At 45.4% G+C, this 25,185-nt stretch overlaps 1 protein-coding gene across 2 annotated transcripts in view; it reads left to right on the top strand.

Moving 5' to 3' along the window:
* TBXAS1 (thromboxane A synthase 1) overlaps nucleotides 1–25,185 on the top strand; it is a 160,602-nt gene that overhangs the window by 90,280 nt on the left and 45,137 nt on the right. For both annotated transcript variants that reach the window (XM_045792528.2, XM_087860790.1), the window contains 4 exons: nucleotides 17,363–17,451; nucleotides 19,174–19,322; nucleotides 20,982–21,112; nucleotides 24,846–25,160. In XM_045792528.2, the coding sequence (XP_045648484.2) occupies nucleotides 17,363–17,451; nucleotides 19,174–19,322; nucleotides 20,982–21,112; nucleotides 24,846–25,160 (684 nt within the window). The remainder of the gene's footprint in view (nucleotides 1–17,362; nucleotides 17,452–19,173; nucleotides 19,323–20,981; nucleotides 21,113–24,845; nucleotides 25,161–25,185) is intronic.

Here is a 25,185-nt window from a genome sequence, read left to right as displayed (position 1 = left end):
TGTGATTTTTGAACATTGTTCTAGGGCTCCTTAGGACCGTCCCAGGGGCTATCTGGAGGGCGGGGGAAGGAAAGGGTTGCAAACAGAGCCTCTGTGGAAACCTAGGGGGATCAGAAGCAACACTTCTGTCTTTTCTGCCTAAGTTTGGAACCGACTGGGGTATGGAAACACGTTTCACACAGAGGAAGTACACATTTCTCCTTTCTTACCGTAAAGCCCTTGGAGAAACGCAGCTCCACCATCCGGTCGTGTGGGCCTGCTAATACTTCCCCCAGAAGGGGACACGGCAGCGCCAGGATGGACCCAGATCCTAGGAGGGCTGCCCACGCACACTCCATTCCATCGTCCAGGCCCCAGTCTGACCCAGGCGGGCACGGGGAGCAGGAGACACAGCCGTCCCCAGCCGCAGGTTCACATGGGAATCACCTGGGAGCTTTGAAAACCAGGGCTGTCTGGGTCCCACATCTCGAAGTTCTGATTAAATCGGTCTGGTTTGGAATGCAGCCCGGGTCTGCGAGGTTTTGCAGCTCCCCAGGTGATGCTCACGTAAAGCCAGCGCTGGGTAAGTTCCCCCCAGGGAAACGCAAGGCAGGGCGGTCTCAGCTGGAGCAACGCGCCCGGTGCCATGCTCCGCTGTGTTACATACTGAGATTTCGGGTGAGGGTCTGTTTCAAGGAAGGGCCTGCTTCTTTAAAAATTGCAAAGCAGTAGGCTGACCACCCAAACAAGGCGGGGGGAGTGGCACCTTTATTACATGTAGTCACAAAAATGTTGAGGTAACCAGAAGGAGGGGAGGGGAAGAGAAGTAGGTAAACTGAGGGTTGACATCACTAGTTCAAGCGTGTCGCGTCAAATTTCTTCATTCATGAGTGAACAGGGACTTGTGGGCAGCATTGCAGACGCAGGATCTCATCCCTTGTTAAAAAGAAATGGATGAGGGGTAGCTGATTTTCTTTTAAAGTAAGCAAGAAAAGGAAAAAAGTTTTCTCAACAGATTTGAACTATGTTTCTTTGGAAAAAAATAATAAATCCAGATCTTTTTCCAAGGTCTAGATTTCTTCAGCACTTTATAGGGTATACTCCAGAAACTTATAGAACGTCGTTTCCGAAACAAATTCAGTGCTCCTAGGATCCATCGTTGCAGAAAATAGAGTTCCTCCAAGTGGTTTATTGCACTAAGTTACCTAGGGGAAAGGGAGAGGTCATAGATGGCAGGGAGGGAGGCAGAGAGTGTAGGGGAGGGGGAAGGGAGGTGGGGAGAAATTTCATAGACTAGATTCCCCGGGTTTTGCTTTAGTTCTGCCCCATTACTTAACAAAGACTACCTGTAAACTTTATTGAAAATCTTTCCACTCAATATAGTTGAATTTAAGTTCTTGGGTTTCCATTAGAAAGGATGTCATTCCAGGGGCAACAACAGTCACCTTTCTCCCCACCTCTGGAACATTTAGACTGGGGGAGTCTGAGGGTCTTGGGGGGGGCATCTAAATAGATGCATCAGGAAGTAGTTGACTGCAGACCAGGAGCTCAAGAGAGAAGGGCAAGAGAGACGATCCCCAAAAACGCAGACACAGGCGCGGTCACGCCCACAGTGCGTGCAGTATAGGAAGAGAAGAGGGTGGTGGCGAGAGGCATATTCAAGTGAGGGGCGGAGGAGACGCCTAGGAGTAAGACTCAGGAAGAGCGGCCTGCCATAGAAGCCCAGGAGAGTGTGGAAGGGAAATGTATTTCAAGGAGGAAGGAGCAGCCAAAGGTGTTAAATGCTATTTAGGTAGGAAGGGACACCAGCACAAAAAACTATGGGGCAGAGATAATATTTTCAAACATAAAAGCAATGTCTGTGTGCGCTGTGCTCTACAAATAGTGTCCCCGGGCTCCTCCTTCCTGCACTGAATCAGGGGGTGTGTTGCTTCAGAAGGAGGCAGGGATGCCTTCCGGAGCAAGGAGGTCAGTGCTCAGTTTTGACCTACACGCACATCGGGATTTCTCAAGGCCTATTGAGACATTGGTTTTGGAAGCTAAACATTCTTGGGAGAGAAAAGAGTTTTCCTCATTCCACAGGCAGCTTCCCTTAGAATCTAAAGAGCGAGGTTTGGGACTCTGAGCCTGGAGCGTCACTCCGCACCAGGGTGTAGACAGGAGGGAGGTTATGACAAGGGGGTAGTTGCTATTCTGTGGAAGATGGGTGGAGGGGAGGAGGAAGGGAGGGCAGGGTGCCAGACTTAGTGCCCCTGACTACCTCCTCCCCCAGCCTAAGTGACCCTCTAGGTTTCTGGATGCTTCTTTGGTCTTTAACCTCCCATTGGCCTTTGCTCCCTAAGTCACTGGTTCTCAAACCCTGTGTGACCAAGGGCTACACCAGAATCACCTAGAATCCTTGTTAAAACACACAATTCTAGGACGTACAGAATGGGAACTTCTACGGGGGACTGAGAACCTGTATGTTTTACAAGGTCCCTACCATAATTCTGATAAGAGCCAGAGTGGAAAGCATTGGTGTGGGTCTTCCTCTTGGTCCCTCACCTGACCATCAAAGACCCCAGGCTTCCCCAGACTTGTAGGAGCTGAGCCCCAGAACCCTGACCCCCCTTCCCTGCTCTATTTTTCTCTGTAGCATTACTGCCAGCTAAAAGCCCATTTACTCTACTCTTTTCTCTACCATTAACTGCATAGCAATAGGCACATAACATGTACTCAGTAGTGATTTGCTGGCTGGCTGGCTGGCTGGCTGGCTGGATGGAGAATCAAAGAGCCAGGAAGCTTTCTACTGAAGGATATATGTTAAGACTAAGATAAAAGAAAAATAAAAGGGAATAATTTTATCAAGGAAAAGTTAAATAAGGGGATGAGGCACATCGCTGGCTTTCTCAAACATGCTGAAATAGAAAAAGCAGGTCCCAGAGACATAGGAGAGGGAGGCACACAGGGACACGGGGCGGCGGAGGCAGAGACGACAAGAGAAGCTTAGACACAGACCTGAGCCTGCTCTCCAGTTGATTATGGACACCTGAGTCCGTTTTGCCCGAGAGAGCTCTGCAATATCAATATCTCCATTCCTTGCTGAATTCATAAGTGGCTTACCAAACTTCAGAATTTATTCTTGAAATAAAGATTTGTTTTCCCTTGGAATTCTGCAGCTTGTTTCCGTTAGCACCTTGGCTGTCTATACCCTCTCCTACCTGGGTCTGGAAGGGTCATTAATATTCAAAGGGCCGAGAAGGCACCGTCCTTATCCATGTGCATGTCAGGCAGCCTTGGTCAGCAATGCTTGAAAGTTACTTTAAAATCAGCATTAGGGGCGCCTGGGTAGCGCAGTCGTTAAAGCGTCTGCCTTCGGCTCAGGGCGTGATCCCGGCGTACCGGGATCGAGTCCCACGTCGGGCTCCTCCGCTGTGGGCCTGCTTCTTCCTCTCCCACTCCCCCTGCTGTGTTCTCTCTCTCGCTGGCTGTCTCTCTGTCACATAAATAAATAAAATCTTTAAAAAATAAAAATAAAATAAAATAAAATAAAATCAGCATTAAATCGCAAAGCCGTATTTTTTATTTAAAATAAAACTGGTTTTTGGCTTCAGGTTAGGGATAACATAGAAAGATAAAGAAAGCACTGATGAAAATTTGGTTGCTGCATTCCTGATTCCAGAAAAAGAGGCCACCGAAATCAGTCCCATGACAGGCAAGCTATTGAGGTTTATATCACAGGATTGCTGAGCACTGCTGGGAAAACAATGGATTTTTTTTTTATTAGGGAATATTTTGCCCAGTTGACCTGCCAGAGTGTTCACCCTGTCTCCTAAAAGATTAATTTTTTTAAAAAGGCAACCAGTAGATTTATTGAGATTTTTGGAGTCTTATGCTAGATTCTCTACCAAAGACTATTAATGAGTAACCCTGGGGTTGTGTAAAACTTTATTACGGGTCAGAAAGTAAATAGATTTAATCTTAGGAAACAAAACTGGAGCTAAATTAATTCTTCTCTGAATAAATAATGGGGATTCCCTGGGGACCCAGGTTAGCACTAATTTTATTTTTAAATTTTATCATTCACCTGAAAAAGGGAGCATACCATGAAATCTACACATTTGTAAATTCCTCTAAGCTCTTCTGTTTTTACAAATATTAAGTCAATTAGAATAAGTTTCTAAGACTCTCCTAAGATTGTGTAAGTCAGCACAAAAGTGGCAGCTAACTTCCAGTGTAACCAAGAATAAAATAATACGTTTAAGAAAAAAGCATCTTGATAATGAACTTTCAAGCTATGAACTTTCAAGCCATGAATTACTACCAAGGAAAAGGATTTAAAATCGTTGAGGACTGAAAAGGGCCTATGGTCATACAATTCCATAAAACATTGTCAACCATCTTTTTTTAAAATTTTATTTATTTATTTGAGAGAGAGAGCACAAGCAGGAGGAGGGGCAGAGGGAGAAGGAGAGGGAGAAGCAGACTCCCTGCTGAGTGGGGAGCTGGAAGTGGGGCTCAATCCTAGGACCCTGAGACCAGGACCTGAGCTAAAGTCAGACACGTTTTGACTGAGCCACCCAGGCGCCCCCGACAGCCATCTTCTGAGAGATTTGCTATGTACCTTAGCATATTAATGTGTTGGGAGAGTGTGTGAAGAAATCTGTTTCACCTTGTTTGTTCTGGGCTCAAGTAAGTTTTTAGTAGGTGAAAACACAGGTCGTTAACGTCAAAGCCAGCTACTGGGAGAAATGAGGCCATGGGGCACTGTGACTTTGGTGGTAAAGTCCATGGGGGATGCCATTTTTAAGTGCCTCTAGCAGAGACCAGGCTCCAAACTGGATGGACCATGGATCCTACGCAATATGGTGGCTCGTGTCTTCTCAGTCCTCAAAGCACCATGGAAGGACTGGGTATTTCCTCATTCCCCCACATCACTAAGCTGATGGTGACCCACTGAGCAGATACGGGAGAGCTGGAAGCTTCAGGCAGAAGAGCCTGAGCCTGGCTGGGTGTGTCACTCAACAGTAAACGAGCCACTTGTATCTTTGTGCATCGGGACTCAGTTAAAGAAAAGCCAGACTGACAGGGAAGTCTGGTATCTCTCACAGTCGCCAAGGATCCAGCGCTCTGCCTAATTTTTCACTTTCATCCAGATGTTTCCTGTCAGGAAGGCATAGTCAATAATGTATGAATCTTAAAGGAGGAGGCAGATGTGGTTATTATCCCCTCTAGGCCTTTCCTGCCTTGGAGAAGACATATTACTCCAGAATGACTACAATTTTAAAAAATTTAAGTTGATATAGCCAGCTTATGAGTAAATGCATAGCTGCGATCATTTCAGTGCAAAAGTCTTCGCAGGATTACAGTCTTTATCACGGTTTGGCTTGGCCTTTAAATTTTCACTGTACACTCTTCAGACGATCGTGCACGAGGGCTTCTAGAACAGAACCCGCTCTCCCAATAACGTTGCAGCAAGCGGCGCTCTCTCGGCTGCATGAGCCTCCAGCAGTCTATTTTTAACATTTGCTTTTATTTCTTAATCCTTCCAAACAATAAAAATGAAAGTCATTACAACCAAGTGTGGCTGTGGTAATAAATACTTCAGATTCCAAAAATACATTGTCTCTGCCTGACCAGTTGCCCATTTTCCAGAATGTCTGGGTATTTATCTAGCAGCAAGAGACCATTATCCTTCGACACAGTTGTATTCCACTGACACCTAATCTCCTAATTAAAATCGGTATAATGATGGACTGTTTAAATTCTGGTTAAAATGTTCCTTTTCCATTTGCATTTAAAAGAAAACACACTCCTCATCACGGGCACCCCATCCTGGGTTATAATTTGGCTTTCCTTTGCCAGAATCATAATGTCACTCTGACTTGCCACTGGTGAAATCTAAACGAGCATCTCACTGTGCCTCCCAGCTTGGCTGTTGCTCGGCAACGCCACCAGCCACCTCCTCATTGGGGTGAGTTCTAACTGGTCACAACTCTTGACAGGAACCACTGACTTATTAGAAATGACACTTGATTAATCACCTAGATGGCTAGAGCTGATACTTATCAGCAGGAAATTCTGCATCAAAATAAGCCATGGATGTTTTTAATATCTGGGTGGCAGGAGGAGGTAGTAAGTTTTGTTAACTGGTATTAATTTTACATTTGTTAGCTACCAGTTTAAAGCACTTTAAGGTATTATTATTTTTTATTATTTTTAAAGTCAACAGTATGTTTAAATACCATCTCCCATTCCCATTAGCTGACCCTTATTTATTCAGAAAATCCCGCTCTGACATCAGTTCCAAAACAACATTGCCCACAGGTCTAAGAGTGCCAAATAGAATGAAACATTAAATTCATAAAATTCAATGAAGATTTATTAGTTCCTCTCTTTAAGGGGTTTATAATGTAGAAGGGCAACAAAGTGCATAAATCCTACATTATTACCAAGTAGTGGAAAACGGTGACAGAGTTCACGTCCCCTTTCGAGCATCAGAAGCCACTTTGGGGGGCAAGCAGGGGATAGCATGGGAAGTGAGTCCTGAAGATTTTACTGAGCTTTGACAGAGGGAAAAGGTACGTTGCAAGCGGAATGAGCTACAGGAACAAAGGCATCTGGACAAAAAGTACAGGATGTGTTCAGGGAATAGAGGAGTACAAATTGGCTGGAACACAGGGTACATGTAAGGGATTAGTTAGAGAAAACTGGAAAAGTAGGTTGAGGCACAGAGAGTTCTGTGCCAGGGGAGGGTTTGGTGCAAGCTTCACTGGAGGGCAAGGAGCTATTAAGTACTTGAAAGTGAGGGAGTAAGGAAGGGGGTTTCAGCCATTCAGCCTGCAGGATGCGAGACTTCCCCTAGATCATGCAACAGACACTTCAGGAGCAGAAGAGGACAGCTGCTCAGTCTCAATGTGAATGGCCTAAATGCTCCCATAACGCCACAGGGTTTTAGACTGGATAAAAAGACACGACCCATCCATTTGCTGTCTACAAGAGACTCATTCTGAACCTAAAGATACATTCAGACTGAAAGTAAAGGGATGGAATACCATCTTTCACACCAATGGACCTCAAAAGAAAGCTGGGGTAGCAATTCTCATATCAGACCGATTGGATTTTAAACTAAAGACTATAGTTAGAGACACAGAGGGCACTATATTATTCTTAAAGGATGTATCCAACAAATGGATATGACAATTATAAATATATATGCCCCCAACAGGGGAGCAGCAAGATACACAAACCAACTCTTAACCAGAATAAAGAGACATACAGATAAAAATACGTTAATAGTAGGGGACCTCAACACTCCACTATCAGAAATAGACAGAACACCCTGGCAAAAAATCGACAAAGAAACAAGGGCTTTGAATGCCATACTTGACGAGTTGGACCTCATAGATATACATAGAACACTACACCCCAGAACCAAAGAATACTCATTCTATTCTAATGCCCATGGAACATTCTCAAGAATAGACCATGTTCTGGGACACAAAACAGGTCTCAACCGATATCAAAAGACTGAAATTATTCCCTGCATATTCTCAGACCACAACACTCTGAAATTGGAACTCAACCACAAGGAAAAATTTGGGAGAAACTCAAACACTTGAAGACTAAGAACCTTCCTGCTCAGGAATGATTTGATAAACCAGGAAATCAAAAATCAATTTAAACAATTTATGGAGACCAACGAGAATGAAAACACAACGGTCCAAAACCTATGGGATACTGCAAAGGCAGTCCTAAGGGGGAAATACATAGCCATCCAAGCCTCACTCAAAAGAATAGAAAAATCTAAAATGCAGTTTTTATATTCTCACCTCAAGAAGCTGGAACAGCAACAGAGGGACAGACCTAATCCACGCACGAGGAAGCAGTTGACCAAGATTAGAGCAGAAATGAATGAATTAGAAACCAGGAGTACAGTAGAGCAGATCAACAGAACTAGAAGCTGGTTCTCTGAGAGAATCAATAAAATTGACAGACCACTGGCAAGACTTATCCAAAAGAATAGAGAAAGGACCCAAATTAGTAAAATTATGAATGAAAAAGGAGAGGTCACAACCAACACCAATGAAATTGGAAGGATTATTAGAAACTTTTATCAACAGCTTTATGCCAATAAATTAAGCAATCTGGAAGAGATGGAGGCCTTCCTGGAAACCTATAAACTACCAAGACTGAAACAGGAAGAAATTGATTTTTTTAAACAGGCCAATTAATTATGAAGAGATTGAGTCAGTGATAAACAACCTTCCAAAAAACAAAACTCCAGGCCCATACGGTTTTCCTGGGGAATTCTACCAAACATTCAAAGAAGAAATAATACCTATTCTCCTAAAGCTATTTCAAAAAATAGAAACAGAAGGAAAGCCACCAAACTCATTCTATGAGGCCAATATTAGCTTGATCCCCAAACCAGGCAAAGACCCCATCAAAAAGGAGAATTACAGACCGATTTCCCTAATGAATATGGATGCCAAAATCCTCAACAAGATCCTGGCTAATAGAATCCAACAGTACATTAAAAGGATTATCCATCATGACCAAGTGGGATTCATGCTTGGGATGCAAGGGTGGTTCAACATTCGCAAATTGATCGGGGTCTTAGATTTTATCCAGAAAGAAAAATTCAGAAATCATATGATTCTCTCAATAAATGCAGAAAAACCATTTGACAAAATACAGCATCCTTTCCTGATTAAAACCCTTCAGAGTGTAGGGATAGAGGGTACATTCCTCAATCTCATAAAAACCATCTATGAAAAGCCTACAGCAAATATCATTCTCAATGGGGAAAAGCTGGAAGCCTTTCCCTTAAGATCAGGAACATGACAAGGATGCCCACTCTCGCCACTATTATTCAACATAGTACTAGAAGTCCTTGCAACAGCAATCAGACAACAAAAAGGGATAAAAGGTCTCCAAATCGGCAAAGAAGAAGTCAAAATGTCTCTCTATATGGAAAAAATGTCTCTCTATATGGAAAAATGTCTCTCTATATGGAAAACCCAAAAGAATCCACTCCCAAACTATTAGAAGTGATAGAGCAATTCAGTAATGTGGCGGGATACAAAATCAATGCTCAGAAATCAGTTGCATTTCTATACATGAATAATGAGACTGAAGAAAGAGAAATTAGGGAATCCATCCCATTTATAATTGCACCAAAAACCATACGTTACCTTGGAATTAACTTAACCAGAGACGTAAAGGACCTATATTCTAGAAACTATAAATCACTCTTGAAAGACATTGAGGGAGACACAAAAAGATGGAAAAATATTCCATGCTCATGGATCGGAAGAATTAACATAGTTAAAATGTCCATGCTACCCAGAGCAATCTACACTTTCAATGCTATCCCGATCAAAATACTGATGACATTTTTCAAAGAACTGGAACAAGTAGTCCATAAATTTGTGTGGAACCAGAAAAGGCCCTGAATCACCAAGGAATTGTTAAAAGGGAAAAACAAAGCTGGGGGCATCACAATGCTGGATTTCGAGCTGTACTACAAAGCTGTGATCACAAAGACAGCATGGTACTGGCACAAAAACAGACACATAGACCAATGGAACAGAATAGAGAACCCAGAAATGGACCCTCGGCTCTTTGGGCAACTAATCTTTGATAAAGCAGGGAAAAACATCCGGTGGAAAAAAGACAGTTTCTTCAATAAATGGTGCTGGGAAAATTGGACAGCTACACGCAAAAGAATGAAACTTGACCACTCTCTCACACATACACAAAGATAAACTCCAAATGGACGAAAGACCTCGACATGAGACAGGAACCCATCAAAATCCTAGAGGAGAACATAGGCAGCAACCTCTACGACATCGGCCAAAGCAACCTTTTTAATGACACATCTCAAAGGCAAGAGAACAAAAGATAAAATGTACTTGTGGGACTTCATCAAGATAAAAAGCTTCTGCACAGCCAAGGAAACAATCAAAAAAATTAAGAGGCAGCCCACGGAATGGGAGAATATATTTGCAAATGATGCTACAGATAAAAGACTGGTATCCAAGATCTACAAAGAACTTCTCAAACTCAATACGCGAGAAACAAATAAACAAATCATAGAATGGGCAGAAGATATGAACAGACACTTTTCCAATAATGACATACAAATGGCTAACAGACACATGAAAAAATGTTCAAAATCATTAGCCATCAGGGAAATTCAAATCAAAACCACACTAAGATACCACCTTACGCCAGTTAGAATGGCAAAAATTGACAAGGCAGGAAACAACAATTGCTGGAGAGGATGTGGAGAAAGGGGATCCCTCCTACATTGTTGGTGGGAATGCAAGTTGGTACAGCCACTCTGGAAAACAGTGTGGAGGTCCCTTAAAAAGTTAAAAATTGAGCTACCCTATGACCCAGCCATAACGCTACTGGGTATTTACCCCAAAGATACAGACGTAGTGAAGAGAAGGGCCATATGCACCCCAATGTTCATAGCAGCATTGTCCACAATAGCTAAATCGTGGAAGGAACCGAGATGCCCTTCAACAGATGACTGGATTAAGAAGTTGTGGTCCATATATACAATGGAATATTACTCAGCTATCAGAAAGAATTAGTTCTCAACATTTGCTGCAACATGGACGGCACTGGAGGAGATAATGCTAAGTGAAATAAGTCAAGCAGAGAAAGACAATTATCATATGATTTCTCTCATCTATGGAACATAAGAACTAGGAAGATCGGTAGGGGAAGAAAGGGATAAAGAAAGGGGGGGTAATCAGAAGGGGGAATGAAGCATGAGAGACTATGGACTCTGAGAAACAAACTGAGGGCTTCAGAGGGGAGGGGGTGGGGGAATGGGATAGACTGGTGATGGGTAGTAAGGAGGGCACGTATTGCATGGTGCACTGGGTGTTATACGCAACTAATGAATCATCTAACTTTACATCAGAAACCAGGGATGTACTGTACGGTGACTAACATAATAGAAAAACATTTAAAAAATACAATAAGACATAGCAGATTAAAAAATAACATGTAAGATAAATATACCATGTTGTATCCCAAGTTAAACATTGGAATAAAACAGTAAAAAAAAAAAAGAAGAAGAAGAAGAAGAAGAGGACAGCTGCAAGTCACCCTCTGGAGTCTCCACTTTCCATGCCCCCCCCCGGGGGGGGAGGCTCCCAGGGGCCATATTTCAATCTCAGGGTGGGGTCCTCTGCTCAGGCTCTTTTCTGAATCCCTCTTCATATGTAGACCAATGAGTCACCCTGCCTACACACCACTGAAGTGCAGGGGTCCTCTCAATTTAGAAGTATGTGATAATGCAGAAGAAACCCTCTCTTTCCCTCTCCCTGCTCAGGAAATGTCTTCTCCAGCCTTTGGGCTGACTCTGTTCTCCAAAGTTCCAGTGGGTGCCAAAGGTTTAATGGTGTTTGTTTGTTTGTTTTCCAAGTTCATGGCATCAGAGCTGCTTTAAGTGCAATTATAACCTAGAAGTAAATTGACTGAGGAACAAAGGGATGTGGATTCTGATTTTGGAGGCAAATCAACAAGCCAGGAGTCAGATAATCTGAATTTCTAATTCTCACTTTTACTAAATTATTGAAACATAAAAATAACCAGATTTAGGTCTTTGTGTAATTCTGAAGTCAATGCATCAAAGAGATACAAAAGGACTTCCTTACAGATGGGATGTATTGGAGCAAGTAGGAAGCTCATGGGTCCAACCCTTCACTGTGCCTAACTAGGAAGTTGCCTGCTCTTTCCATGGTCCCTAAGTACTTGTCTCAATCTGATGCTTAGTGACTTCATTCAGATCCGAGAATATCCACGGAAAGGGACTTTGTAGTGCACCGCAATTAGCCCCTAGTTTGGGGGTGAGGACCCCAGTTCAGAGACTCAAATGACTTGCCCAAAGTAAGAGGTAGAATGAGCATAGGCACCAGGTCTTTCATACAGAGCCAGCTCCCGGCAAACTGCACTGCATTCATGCTCAGAAAGGAAGAGTTCTTCGATCAATTAATGTTCCTTCTATGTCAAGGCCCTCAAGGAACATTCAGTCAATCTGTCATCGCATAGATATTTCTAGAGATGCAACTGAATGTGTTGCACTGAGCTCATTCCTGATAGAACAAATACTGAAAACTTCAACAACACATGCCAACATACAAGAGTTGCCACAAGAGGGTGACATTGAAAGTGTATTAGTTACCTATTGCGGTGTAACAAATTACCCTAAAACTTGGCAGCTTAAAACAAAATTTTTTTAGCTCATGGTTTCTGTGGGTCAGGAATCTGGCATGGCTTCACCAGGCACCTCTGTTTCAGGGTGTCTGCATGTAGTGGCAAAGTTGTCAGCCTGGGCTGTGATCTCACCTGCAGGCTTGACTGGGGGAAGATCTGCTAAGCTTACTCACATGGTTATTGGCAGGATTCAATTCTTAGTGGGCTTTGGAAACTAGGATAACAAGCTTGTGCTATGTCCTTCAGTCAATGGGGATATACAGACAACAAGTATTTTCATTAGACCAGTCTGGTGACTGAGGACAGAATGGATTGAAAAGTGAAAAGAAAGAGGGCTAAGAAGCTCTTTGAAAATTGTTTTTTACTCCACCTATATGTCCGGCACTATACAAAGTGCTGAGACTACAAAGATGCTTACGCTTCTTTGTTCTCAAGAAGCAGGATGACAGCCATATTCCAGGTGACAGGTGGCAAAGCCTGAATTAGAGTAGTCGATGGGGAGATAAAGATGAAGGGAGAGAGACAAGGAACTAGTGATAACATGGTGAGGCAAGAACAGGCGGATCCAATGGTCTTGTCTGTAAGGAATAAGAGGAAAGAAAATGGTGCCAGGCATCCAAACAGTCTGGGAGCGTGGGGGGTCCCCCAGAGGACAACTGGCATGCTTTCTAGTGCCAAGACTTTTACATATTTTTAATCGCTGTCACAACTCTTCAAAGAAGGTCTTATTATCCCATTTTGCAAATGAAGAAATAGACTCACTGAGGTTGAGCAATTCACCCAAGGTCACACAACTAAAAAGTACCAAGGAAAGGAAATCTAATAACTGGCAGTGGCTTTGAGAATTTGCTCTCCCAGGGTCAAGTGTATTTAAACAAGGTTAGCATCTTAGCCTCAGAGAAGGAAACACCACTGAAAAAATTCTGGGAATCACCTAAAAGGAGAGAAGAAAGCCTATGAGCAGGAGAATTTCTTAGCCCTTCTTTGTCGTTATACCATGAGTTGTCTCTTTTGACCACTCAGAAAGCTCTCTCCACCTTGTTAAATTAACTCCATTGCCCTCTGTCTATACCTTGACTTAGAATTCCTCAGACACCATCTGTCAAAAAAAAAACCAACAACCCATTTTTTTAAACTGGGTGATTTAATAATACAGTCAACTCCAAGTGAGCAAGGACTTCCTTCCTTGAAGAATTTCTTTCCCAGGCTGAGGGTGGTACTTTACCCTTGATGGTGACTGCTAGTTTCCAAATGGCTGACCAGCCGTACGCACAGCATCATGTAGAATACAGCCAACCAATGTGAGAGGTGAGAGAAGCAAAATGGGAACCTTTTTTCCCTGGGCGTGGCTGCTAGACTGTCATCCCCAAGAAGAAATCATTCTTTTAAAACCTAATAATGCTAATATTTTATCTGATGATAAGTATCATGTCCGTGCATTATGAAAAACGTGGGAAAAAACAAAAATAAAAATTTCTCATTATCCTACAGAGATGAAACGTAACAATCAAATGAGAATCTTTTATTAAGATCTGACGATAGCATTGTGTGTGTGTGTGTGTGTGTGTGTGTGTGTGTGTGTGTGTGTTTGCACAAGCCACCTATGCCTGCTTGTCTGCAAATCTAGGGGAATAACTGCTGGGCTTGTGGATTGTATAAAGATGATTGCAAGCCCGTCAGAGAGAGCTTTTCTTTGTATGCAACTCGTGTGAGAGGGAATATTCCATAACTACTTGCGTATAATGCAAGGAAGAAAGCCTGAAACGATGCCTATTGGCCAACATACAGATCATGCTCCACAGTCTTATAATATTTTCTCTGCATTGCTTCTTAAAACATTTTTCATATTACATGCCCCATCTCATATTACATTAACCCAAATAAAAATGTCATTATCCATTCAGTGCAACAGACAGCAGGCAGAGCATGGTAGAAAATTACAATCATGCCAGTCAGCCACAGCATTCTAGTTACAAGCACGCAGAGGAAACGATGGTGGGCGGTGGGTCCAGCCCCCTTTTGCACTATCCAGCATACGACTGGATTCAGTACAGGTGGACCTCTCTTTACGCACAAGGCATGGTTCTGAAGAGTTGAGTGTAAATCCAATTTTATGTTGCATAGCATTTTTGTTACATTAAGGGAGATGTCAGCTTGATATCTAAAAAGACTTCCTTTCGAACAGTATTTTTCTTTTTTTACCATGTTCTTATTCTTCTGAGATAAATCTAAGAGAAATTCTGGTATATGGGATTTTATTAAAATAGAGTTCACTTGTACCACTAAGTTTATTAAAATAATGGAAGAATATGGCCAGTGAAGGCAGTCACAGAAATGTGGATGAGATAGAAGAGTTCTCCAAACATGAAGGTAGTCTAAGATTTTTTGAGGGTGATGCCCAGAGGCCATTAAAAATGACCCATTTACACACACTTTTGCACTGATGGATGATTAAATTGACAGTGGGTGAACATTTAGAAAAGAATGCAGTTGTCATGAAGAGTCCACCCAGAGTTACCAAGCATAACCCAGGATGGCCATTCTCATGCCTGTTTTGAGTGGACTTCAGGATAGGCATACGAGGTAGATTCCACTTCTATTTTGGCAAATCATTTGACAAACTTCTCCAGCCAATTTATCGATCTGCCTGGCTGAAGACTTACTTAGGTTCACACACAGCTGGCTGGAGAACCAGGAACAGTGATGATTGACCTATTCTGTAGCTGCCTAAAGTAGCAGGCTAGTGGAGGGCCGCGGGCTCTGAGTTTGCCCCTGGATACACACTGACAAACCGAACGAAGGCTTAGAAGGGACACTTAGCAAATCTCAGATGGGACAAGAAGGAATAGCGCATGTTACAGGAGATGAGATTTGAAAGCGTGAGTACACCCCGTGGCCTACCTACACTGAGTACAAGCACTCTAGTGCTCTGAGCCCTTGAAGCTGGATGAGCAGAAAGTCCTTTTTCTCAGAAGTTTCCAGATACTTCTTCCAGGAGTCTTGGCAACAAGGGAGAATCTCAGATGCTCTGCCATCTCTCCACTGAGTGTGTGGGTGTATTCTGCTCTGAACGTCTGCTCCTTGACCTGCACATGGTGCTGCCCAGGCCACTGTCCCCGCGCTGGGAACCCACACAGCCCTGAGCTTAGCCTACAGCTCACTCCTACTCACCAGGAGTGTCCTTCTGCTTAGGACCATCTCCTCCAGAGAGGGCTCCCACAGCAAACAGTCGGGCCCCTGGTGTCACAGTTCTATCCTTAGACTCCAGAACACACGGGGTGGCTTGCAGACCTACAGGATCGAAGGGTGCAACAAAGCCATGTGTCCCTCCAACATCTGGCCAACAGCCATCCAGGCTGTCCCACTGTGCCAGGCTTCTCCAATCACCTGAATGTTTTAGGGGAGTTGATTGTTCTACTCAGAACACACGGCGGGACTTTTTACAGCAATAAATGTAACAAATATAAAGCTTTTCTAATGAATGGAGTCTGAAGGGTCAAAAACTCAATTGCATGTGGTGATGATTCATGGAAAGAGGCCTTGTAGCTTCTGTTGACCTGAACCTCTGTATTTGCCTGTCCTACGTGTCTTCTCAAAAAAATCCACATACACCTGGGTTTGTGACTGGCATGCAAGGAAGTGATTGATTTACGATGTATGGGATCTTACCTGAAATACTGTGCTCCATTTATGGAGCTGCCTTTCAAGAGTAAGACTGATGAGAGAGTGCGTGATAAGAATGGAGAAGTGTGCGCAGACCGTGGTGCACGAGGAGCGGTTGAAGGGATGGGGGACAATGTTTAGGAGATGAGGAGCTGCACTTGCTGAGTATCTGAAGCACCACCACGTGGAAGAAGTCAACTGAAACCAGTGAGAGGCTGTGGGAAGGGCCAGATTTTGGCTCAGTACAACACGCCTTCTAACAAGTAGATTAACATTCTACAACTTTCCCTAAAGCCTCAAGACTTTAAGGGCAAAGTCTGGGTCTTAAGTAATCATTCAAATTCATTCCCTCATTCAACAAATAATAACTATGTGATAGTAGGCATTATTCTGGGTTCCGGGGACATAAAAATGAACAAAAAGACAAAGAGACAAAAAGACAAAAATCCTCCCTGCCCTCAGGAAGTTACATTCTAGTGTCAAAATTGTAAAATCTGAACATATTTAACATTTCAAAAATGTTTTCCATAAGAAATGCTCAGAGCAATGTGTTATGGCATGTTGCTTTAGTGATGGTGTTATTCTAGAATGGGCACTGGTTAGAAGGATTCCCCTCGACATTTCCGACTCGGCTTTGCAAACATGCAGGAGAAAAATATAAGATCACGTGGGCAGCCATCAGGCTCCGCAAAGAACCCCACCCACCTGAGCCAGCCTCTGGGGTCAAAGTGGCAGCAGCCCAAAATGAGATCCAAACTTGTTGAAGCTAGACAATAATTACATGAATGTTCAAGATACCATTCTCTCTGTGTGTGCATATGCAAGACATTTTCCATAATGAAAGTATTTTAATATTTAAAAAAAAAAAGAAATTCAGCAATTTTCCTGGGTGGGCATGGAAGGTCTCTTGATGTCAAGGGTTCCCTTACACATATGTATTCAAAGGTTTAAGCAGCTGAAGCAGAAATGAATAGCCATCCATCAGAAAAGCTCTAAAAGTGATTTTCGTATTGAGTAAAAAGTTGAAATGGACGACCTCATGTTCCTTTGGAGACTACGATTCTATATTCTAGCAGAAGACCTAAAGTGTAATTGGAACCAAGCAAACATGGATTTGGGCTAATTCCAGAGAGAGTACATATGGATTGTGGTCTGTTGACTCTCTAATGCTAACCAAATGTCATGAAACCGAGCACTGATTCTCATTTCTGTCTAAGCACTTAATGATCATTTTTGTAATTATTTCACAGTATTTACTCTAAATCCTTTCTACTTTTTGCTTCCAAAAGGACAGATTGCTTAAGCTAAAATAGACGTTTACAGCTATTTTACGATATTTGTGAATTTCAGACCCTCCTCAGGAGTCTTAGCGTCATGAAAGTTACCTTGAAAACAATGTCTGTTTTCCCAGGAAGCGCCACACAGAACCTCTTTATCTGCAGCTAATTTAGGTGTGCTCCCTGCATGGTGTCCTAATTACCCCTTTGTTATCTGCTATCAGATGACTCCCCTAATCAGCCAAGCCTGTGATCTGCTCCTTGCTCACTTAAAACGCTGTGCGGAATCCGGGGACGCTTTCGACATCCAGAGGTAAGGGTGCTACATGGATACATGACAGATGAGAGATCGCGCTTTTGAATTGTGCTTCTTGTAACCGTACATAATTGCTGGACAATTACCTCGGGACCAGCAAACTATGGAAATGCTAGAAGCTCATAAAAAGCATGGGTGGGCTGAATAATAAGAAGAAATGAAACCCGCATAAAATGTAAAGAGAATGTGAACAAAGCCCAGGGTAGGTGTGGTGTGTTGAGGGAAGCCTTGAGTGGGCAGTGGTGTGTGGGTGGACATGCCCTCTGACCTCTGCAGATGCAGGAGGGGGCAGAGAGGACAGAGTTCTGGTGGGGGGGGGTGTGAAGGTGGGGAAAGCCCATGTATTTTTACTGCAAGAAGAATTGTGGGTGCAGCTCCGCCTAGAAGCCATGGCTTGGCGGTGGACACCAAATGTAAATGACTGATTATCTGGCTTCCCCCTCCAGTCGTCCTGGGCTAAGTTATGGCTGACAGCACAGGAGGAGTAGGGCGAGAGAGGCAGGTCAGCCAGCAGCTGACTCGTTCTTATTATCATTGCTAATAATGTAATAACATAACCATCACCAGCGTTCAAATTCTGCCATGGTGTTTACAAAATTCTCTCACACACTCTTCTCTCTGGTCATGAGCTGTGTGAGTTGGCTAAAAACAACTATGAAAGCAAAGTAAATAACCTAAAACCCTTAACTCTTGGGCCACTAGGATCAGAGGCAAACTGTTTTCGCTACAGCGGGGACACGTGTCATCAATTGTAGGAATGTTTTCAATAAAGCGGTCCAAATAGAAGAAGTCATGTGGAGATGTCCTTTATCCCTTAATGATAAGCTGTCGGTGATAGAACCTTGAAGAAAAGGAACTCCGTGTGTGCTCCCCGTCCAGCCATAAAAGTACGAACTTTTCATTATAAAAGGATATGCATACCCCGTTGGTAGACTTTTTTAGAAATAACTTCACTGACTGCTCCTGCAAGATACCAAAAAAGCATCGTTCTGGTTTAAAACGTCCCCTTGAGGGCAGGTTTCCTAGAGCCTAAGAGGTTAATTCTTCTGGAGCTATTGCCAGACACTTTTCCTTCTGTTTGTTTCTAAAGTGCAACGTGTGTTTTCTGTAATAATATACATATGTTCATGAAGCTGGTCCCAAAGTTTGTCTTGTATTTATTTGAGTGTGAAGCGCCCTTTTTGGTTTGTTACTCTTAGAAAAGCTGTAACATCATTAGGAGGAAGAGGGGGACAAAGCTAATAAAACTAGACAACCAGATGGTCAATTCATCAATCCCAACCTGCTCTGTATCAATTAACCACTCGATCCTGACTTTGGATGGACTCTGCACGGCTTTGGGGCGATATGCACGGGCTTTGGGTAAACTGTTGCCCTCCTCCACGGAGAGGAAAATTTAGAGCATATTTCTTGGAATTGGACTGTGGCTGGTTGATTCAGGCTCCCCGAAGCCTGACAGTTGAGGAAGTAATGCTCTCCTTCCCTCCCCAGTCTTTTGCATCAGCTATCCGATATGTTTTTGTATCCCCCCCGCCGAATTCTATTGCCATGCTCAAAGGATCCCATCGCAGGGGCTCCTCTCCCGCCCCTCACTTCAGCTCTGCAGAAAGCTTCTCTTTCCAGCCGGTAGACGATGGAACTGTGTGTCTTTAGAACTGTGCCCAGTGGCTAGGCCAATGGCAGAGTCCTTTCCAAACCCCAACGGTCTCTCTCCTGCAGGTGCTACAGCTGCTACACCACGGATGTGGTTGCCAGTGTCGCCTTTGGCACCCAGGTGGACTCCCGAAGGGCCCCCGAGGACCCCTTTGTGACGCACTGCAGGCGTTTCTTCACATACTCCGTCCCCCGGCCTGTCCTGGTTTTAATCTGTAAGTACAGCTCCTGCCCAGGGCGGTAAGACCGGTGTCCAGTGAGCTGGCTCAGCCCCCAACCACAAGGAGGGGGCACTCGAGGGGTCCCCACAGAGGCTGATGCTCCTGGAACCACCCAGTCTCCTCTCGTCACCAACAGGGTCACTCATTAGCCAGGCGGGTGGCGCTGGCCTCTCTAGGGCACTTGGCTCACACTTCCCCAGTCAGAGAAGTGTTCTCATCCCCATTTCACAGATGAGAACACTGAAGCTTAGAAAGGCAGAGCCAAGAAGGGAGCCCAAAGTCTTTCATTTTCTATGATGTATTTCTCCCCTCCGGCAAAATATCCTCTTCAGAAGTCTTCGCTGGAAGCCCGGCCCACAGTAAACTAGAAATCATACGTGAAGGGTGACTGGCAGGTTACCTAATGCTGTGGGGACGGGTCGATTTATTTTATTTTTATTTCAGAAGTGAGTTTTGCCCTCTGGCCAATTCCGCCATCTTCTTGCTTTTATGGAAGTACTGAAGTGTTGCTATTGCTGTTATTGATTATTGCCCTAACTTCTAACCTTTCCGCCGGGCTGCTAAATTGTATTCATTCCTTGGTCAGTTTCGTTCCCATTTCTGAGTCCATTTCCGTGGAATTCCCCGGCACCTCCATCAGCTGTGCTCTGAAATTGTACGAGAGGTCACCAGGGGGCTCAAAGCAGCCTCCCTTTTGCCCTTCACCCCAGCCATCCCCCGGGAGCCACTCCCCTGAGTCAGCGCCACTTGCCACAGACCACGGACATGGACACGCCCTGCGGGGGGCAGCTCCACTGTCCCGTCACTGCGACCCCTCCCCTCTTGGCCACATTGAGCCCACCTCCCTGCTGTGCCACAGTGGTTCAGGCTCTGGCTCTTGAAAATGGGCGGCGTGTTCTGAGAGCTCCGAGGGTCCAGAGCTACCCTCCCCATCCAGGCTCCCACGCAGTGCCTGTGCACTGTGGGCCCACCGTCCATGCTGGGAAGCTGAGCTGACCTGAGCCACCCTGCAGCAATGCAGCCCCTTGGCCTCGGCCCCCTCCACAAGGGGAGAAGTGTCCCTGGCCCTGGGGAGCCCTGCAGCAAGGCCGTGGCAGCAAGGGCACAGGTGGTGCGCCTGGCACAGCAAGGGAGGTGCCCGAGGGGCCAGCATTCTAGCCAGCAGCAGCCACAGCAGCTCTTAGGGACCGTTCAGGGGGTAGCTCGGGGGACAGTTACCCCATGAGTTAACAAATGCAAATGGCCAGAAAGTTAAGAAAGTAAATGAGCTTCCACCACTTGCTCAGATGTGAAACATGGCCCATCATCTGTCCTTTCTTGATGGAATACAAAGACCTTGGGCCCTCCTATCTAGGACCTGGAAAACTCATTTCTAAGTATGAGACTGACTTCCTGGGGGCCAGATGGAAGTGCAGATTCAACTGCACAGACAGGTATCAAGTGCTTACAACGTGCAAGGGATGGAGTCGGGAGGTGGAATAAGGCATGAGCCCTGCTGTAAAGAGGGGACCCCGGAGGGGAACCCTGCCTTCCGGTGACTCTAAGTCAAGGCGGGGGGGGGGGGGAATGTCTGCTTCCCTGGCAACAGGCATCTGATAGCCCCAGGTTACTGCCGCCCCGTTTTCAGTGTCGCTTTTGTTTTTCTCTTTCAAGTATCATTTCCATCCATAATGGTCCCACTGGCCCGGATTTTGCCCAATAAGAACCGAGATGAACTGAATGGCTTTTTTAACAAACTCATTAGGAATGTGATTGCCTTGCGGGACCAGCAAGCTGCAGAAGAGGTAAGGTATCTTAATAGGACACAGCGTCGAAACAGAATGGGGCCTAATTTGGCACCACTCTCTCTTCCCTGTCTCTTGCCTCCTGGCCCCGCGCGCACACCACACCATGCTGGCCTTTACCAGACTACCGCTTAGAGTTTCCGGGGCACTAGAAGGAAAGGAGAAGGGGTGAGGAGGGGCGAACACAGAAGAGAAAGGTGAGGACAGGTGGGGGAAGGACAGTGGAGAGAAGCCCACAGCAAACTGTCCACATTTTGACAGGGGTGCCCGCCAAACTCATGGCCTCTCTATTTCAAGCACCGGCAATAGGAGTCCCAAAGAATTTTCTAGGTAAATGTGCCTGCATGGACTTTTCATCGGCACAGTCTTTCTACTGAAACTCGGCAAGATGGAGTTTTTACAGCGTGAAGAGCCTCAGCAGTAGAGACGAGTCCGGGCAGCTGGCAATTAATCTCCCGTTGGTTTTCAGCGTGGAGGCTGTGGCTACAAAATTCAGGGCTGAGGGCTCTTTCGTGCGTCATCTGAGACCCGGAGACTTCTTTCCTCCTTACAGGTTTGCACCATGCTTGGTGCATAGTAGGAATCCAGGAAATATTTGTTGTTTGAACTTGGCTAAGAACAGAAATAGGACTTTTTCAGCGTTAGGAAAATAATTTCACTGTGGGATCCCCTCATGCATATATAATGCTGTTCTTGACGGGCCTCGTTGCAGTCAAGAAAGTTGCTTCAAAAGGAAAAATCAGGGCTGAAATGTCTTCTCTGGAATTGACTTGTGCGAGCTTTGAGAGAGTTGCTTCAAAGACTGGCTCGGAGGGATTACCAGGGGATGCCGTGAGGTCCCGCTGCTGCACCGTGGGCCCAGAATGAGATGGGGGGGAAGGTGGTCAATGAGTGGCTGGACGCACCACCAGCAGCCTCGTGCCGCCTGGCTTCCCCTCTGGAGACTAGGAAGTGAAGGTGTCCCAGTCCAGAAGGCAGGGGAAGGTGTATAGAAGCTCACGGCCCCTTGGCCCACACACCACTGTGAACTCCACTTGATGCCCTTGGAGGTGTGGGAAGAATCAGCTCCCTGGTATCCCTGGCCCGGCTCTGCCACCTAAAAGGACAGAATATTCTCATCTGGGTTTCTGCGTCTCCAGAATGAGGATGAAGCCCAGGGAAGGAGGGGTGAGGAAAGCCACATTTTCAAACCTCAGTATTGCTCTGATGGGCTTTCTGATGACAGTTTTGTCACACACACACACACCCGTCCCTCCCCCAGCCTGAAACCCACAGGCTGTGGAATCAGGCCGAAAATTCTAAAACTGTTGCGCGGAATGGCTTACTCTGAGGTGAGGGGTTTATTAAAGATCCAATTACTAGGACTGCCTCGAGCTCTTCCTTTTATAAACTCTGAGAGCTATTTGTTTCAAACAATGAGTTGATCTGAGAAAAACCTCCCAACCACAAATCCAGGACTGCCCGTGTCAAGACAGAGCTATATGGTTACTAAGAAAACTTGCTTTAAACCCATCTAAACTCTGTAGACATTCCATCAAGCAGATGTGTGTTTGCGCAGTGGAAAATGCAGCACAGATGTTAAAAGGTAAATATTTTTCTAAGCTCTAGCCGATGGCTGGATTAGACACCTACATCTATCAGGGTGCGTATTTTTCTTGGATATAACCATAAAGCAGCACTGTTTCAGTCCTAAATGGGCAGTGTTCAAATAGCCCCCGTGATGCAGTGCAAATAAAAGAAACCCATCTACACTAATGCGCTTCTCCAGCGCCCAGACCCCAGAGAGCAGCCCTTTCCTCTGGCCTTTGTCGCTGGAGGTGAAGACAGATTTCTACCCTGCCCAATGGCCCTCTAAGCAGCCTGTGTTAGCAGGGATGAGAGGAGAGGGTGCCAGCCGCAGCTCTACCACTGGAAAAAGCCGCCAGAGCTCTCCCGCCCACTGTCATTCCCCACCCTCCCAGCAAAGTCATGGGTGAGCCTTAGGGACAACTGCATGACACCCTGAGGAGTTTAACACTCCCCGGCTGACAGGCCTGGCAATTATCATCATCCAGGAGCCAAAGTAATGGAAGGTACTCCGCTCCCCCATGTGCCATCATGCCCTGCCCTGTCCCGACTCTGCCCCACAGGACCAGGGCTGACAGTGGAGCCACAAGAGCCACCCTGATGTTGGCCAAGCATCAGGAGGACAAGTAGGGAAAGCCAGCCCTTGGGGATGCTGCCTGGAAGTCAGAATGAGCAGGGCTAGGGTGGAAAGGGGCAGCCAACTGAGGCTCACCTGAGCAGGCCAGCAGGATACCAAGGCCTTGGCCCCTGAGACGCAAGGTTCTTGAGGCCCACAGGCTTAGCCGTGAGCCCCACTGGAGTCGCAGCAGATGACTTGGAAGGTCACAAAAGCTAGGAAGCAGTCAAGCTACAAAGGCCTCACGCTCCAAGGTTTCCGCCCCAAACAGCATGTGCTTGTAAGCAAATCCAACACAGCTTTTCTCAAAAGGGGTTTTGAGGGATTATTTATCGCAGGCCTAACACAGGCTCGCCACAACACCAGACTTGGGGGTAGGCCACAGGGTCCTGCCCTGAACGTGTTTATACTCTCACAGAGGAGAAAAAGCAACAACACAGGAAGTAACAACAATCTTACGAGATGGAATCAAGTGCTGACGTGTGGGGCGTAGATTATTAATGTGACGGAAATTCAAAAGCCAAGGAACTGAGCAAACGCTGCACCAAGTAAAGTACTTCGAAATTATAACATGTTTCTGCTGGTGGTTCTGACGCTCTCCTTTTGCTGTTTTAGCCCCATAAGCTTCAGAAAAGAGGAACATACTGGTTGTCACTCAACACACTAACCAGCTTTTCAAAGAAGAGATATGCCAGGGATACCCTCTGTCAAAGTGAAAGCAAGATGTAAACGCTTCTATTGTTACGATTAGTGGTAGTAAGAAACCTAAAGAATATGCAAATTGCTGACAAGGAAGCTAGGGGGAGACAGTAAGAAAGCTCTAAGCACTTAAATGGGGTAGGGGATGGGGGGAGACCCAAGGGTCAGGGAGGTCTTTGAAGACAAGCTTTGCCAAGGCTAGTTCCCTCCTGCTCCCAGCTCTGTCAACTTCCTACTGTGTGAGGAAAGTGTGTGGCCACCCATACGAGCCCTGAACAGTGCGTAAGGGAACAAGAGAGCGGTGCTTTGGTTTAAATCTAGGTGATGTTTTAATTGTTTTATTGTTGGAAAACCAACCAGCCAACCAACAGTTCAAACATGTATAAAGTAAAAAAAATCAAAGCCCCCTCGGTTTTCCCACCTCCTCCAGCTCACTGTGAACGGCTGGGTATAGATGCTGCTACACATTTTCTACGCATGAACAAATACGTGTAATTATATATATTGTACATGTACCGTTTTTACAGAAATGAGATTCCACTGTGCATATTGTTCTGAAACATGCTCTATTTTTTACTTCCCAAAATGGCTTAACACGTTTTCCAATCAGCCCAGATAGAACGGCCTCATCCGTTTTAATGGCAGTGTCTGTGGTTTTATACGCCAGTGCCGTATAAGGGACATTCGGGGCTTCCAGGTTCCATTTCAGAGAGCTCCGCAGTGAGGGTGCTGGCTCCCATCAGGCTCAAGCTCATTAAAATCTACGCGTGAGTGTCGTCTTCTTCTGAGCTCCAAGAGATCTCACTCATGTGACTCAAAGGCCAGTGGACATTTTCTCCTTTTGTCCCGTAGAGGCGGAGAGATTTCCTCCAACTGATCCTGGATGCCCGACATTCCGCCCCCTCTGTGGGTGTGGACAGCTTTGATATGGTCAGACAAGTCTTCTCCTCCACCGACTGTGCCACGGGTCCCTCCCAGCCACACCAGCCCGGCCGCCTGTCCAAGCCACTGACTGTGGACGAGGTCGTGGGCCAGGCTTTCATCTTCCTCATCGCTGGCTACGAGATCGTCACCAACACGCTCTCTTTCGCCACCTACCTACTGGCCACCAACCCTGACTGCCAAGAGAAGCTTCTGACAGAGGTGGACAGCTTTCATGAGAAATACGTGAGTACAGTCATCCATGCGAGGT

Source organism: Ursus americanus, chromosome 3 (genome assembly GCF_024610735.1).
Source record: "Ursus americanus isolate L20-20 chromosome 3, mUrsAme1.1.p, whole genome shotgun sequence".
Taxonomy (NCBI): domain Eukaryota; kingdom Metazoa; phylum Chordata; class Mammalia; order Carnivora; family Ursidae; genus Ursus; species Ursus americanus.
Note: the sequence above shows the minus strand (reverse complement) of the source record. Positions and strands in the feature narration are given on the sequence as shown.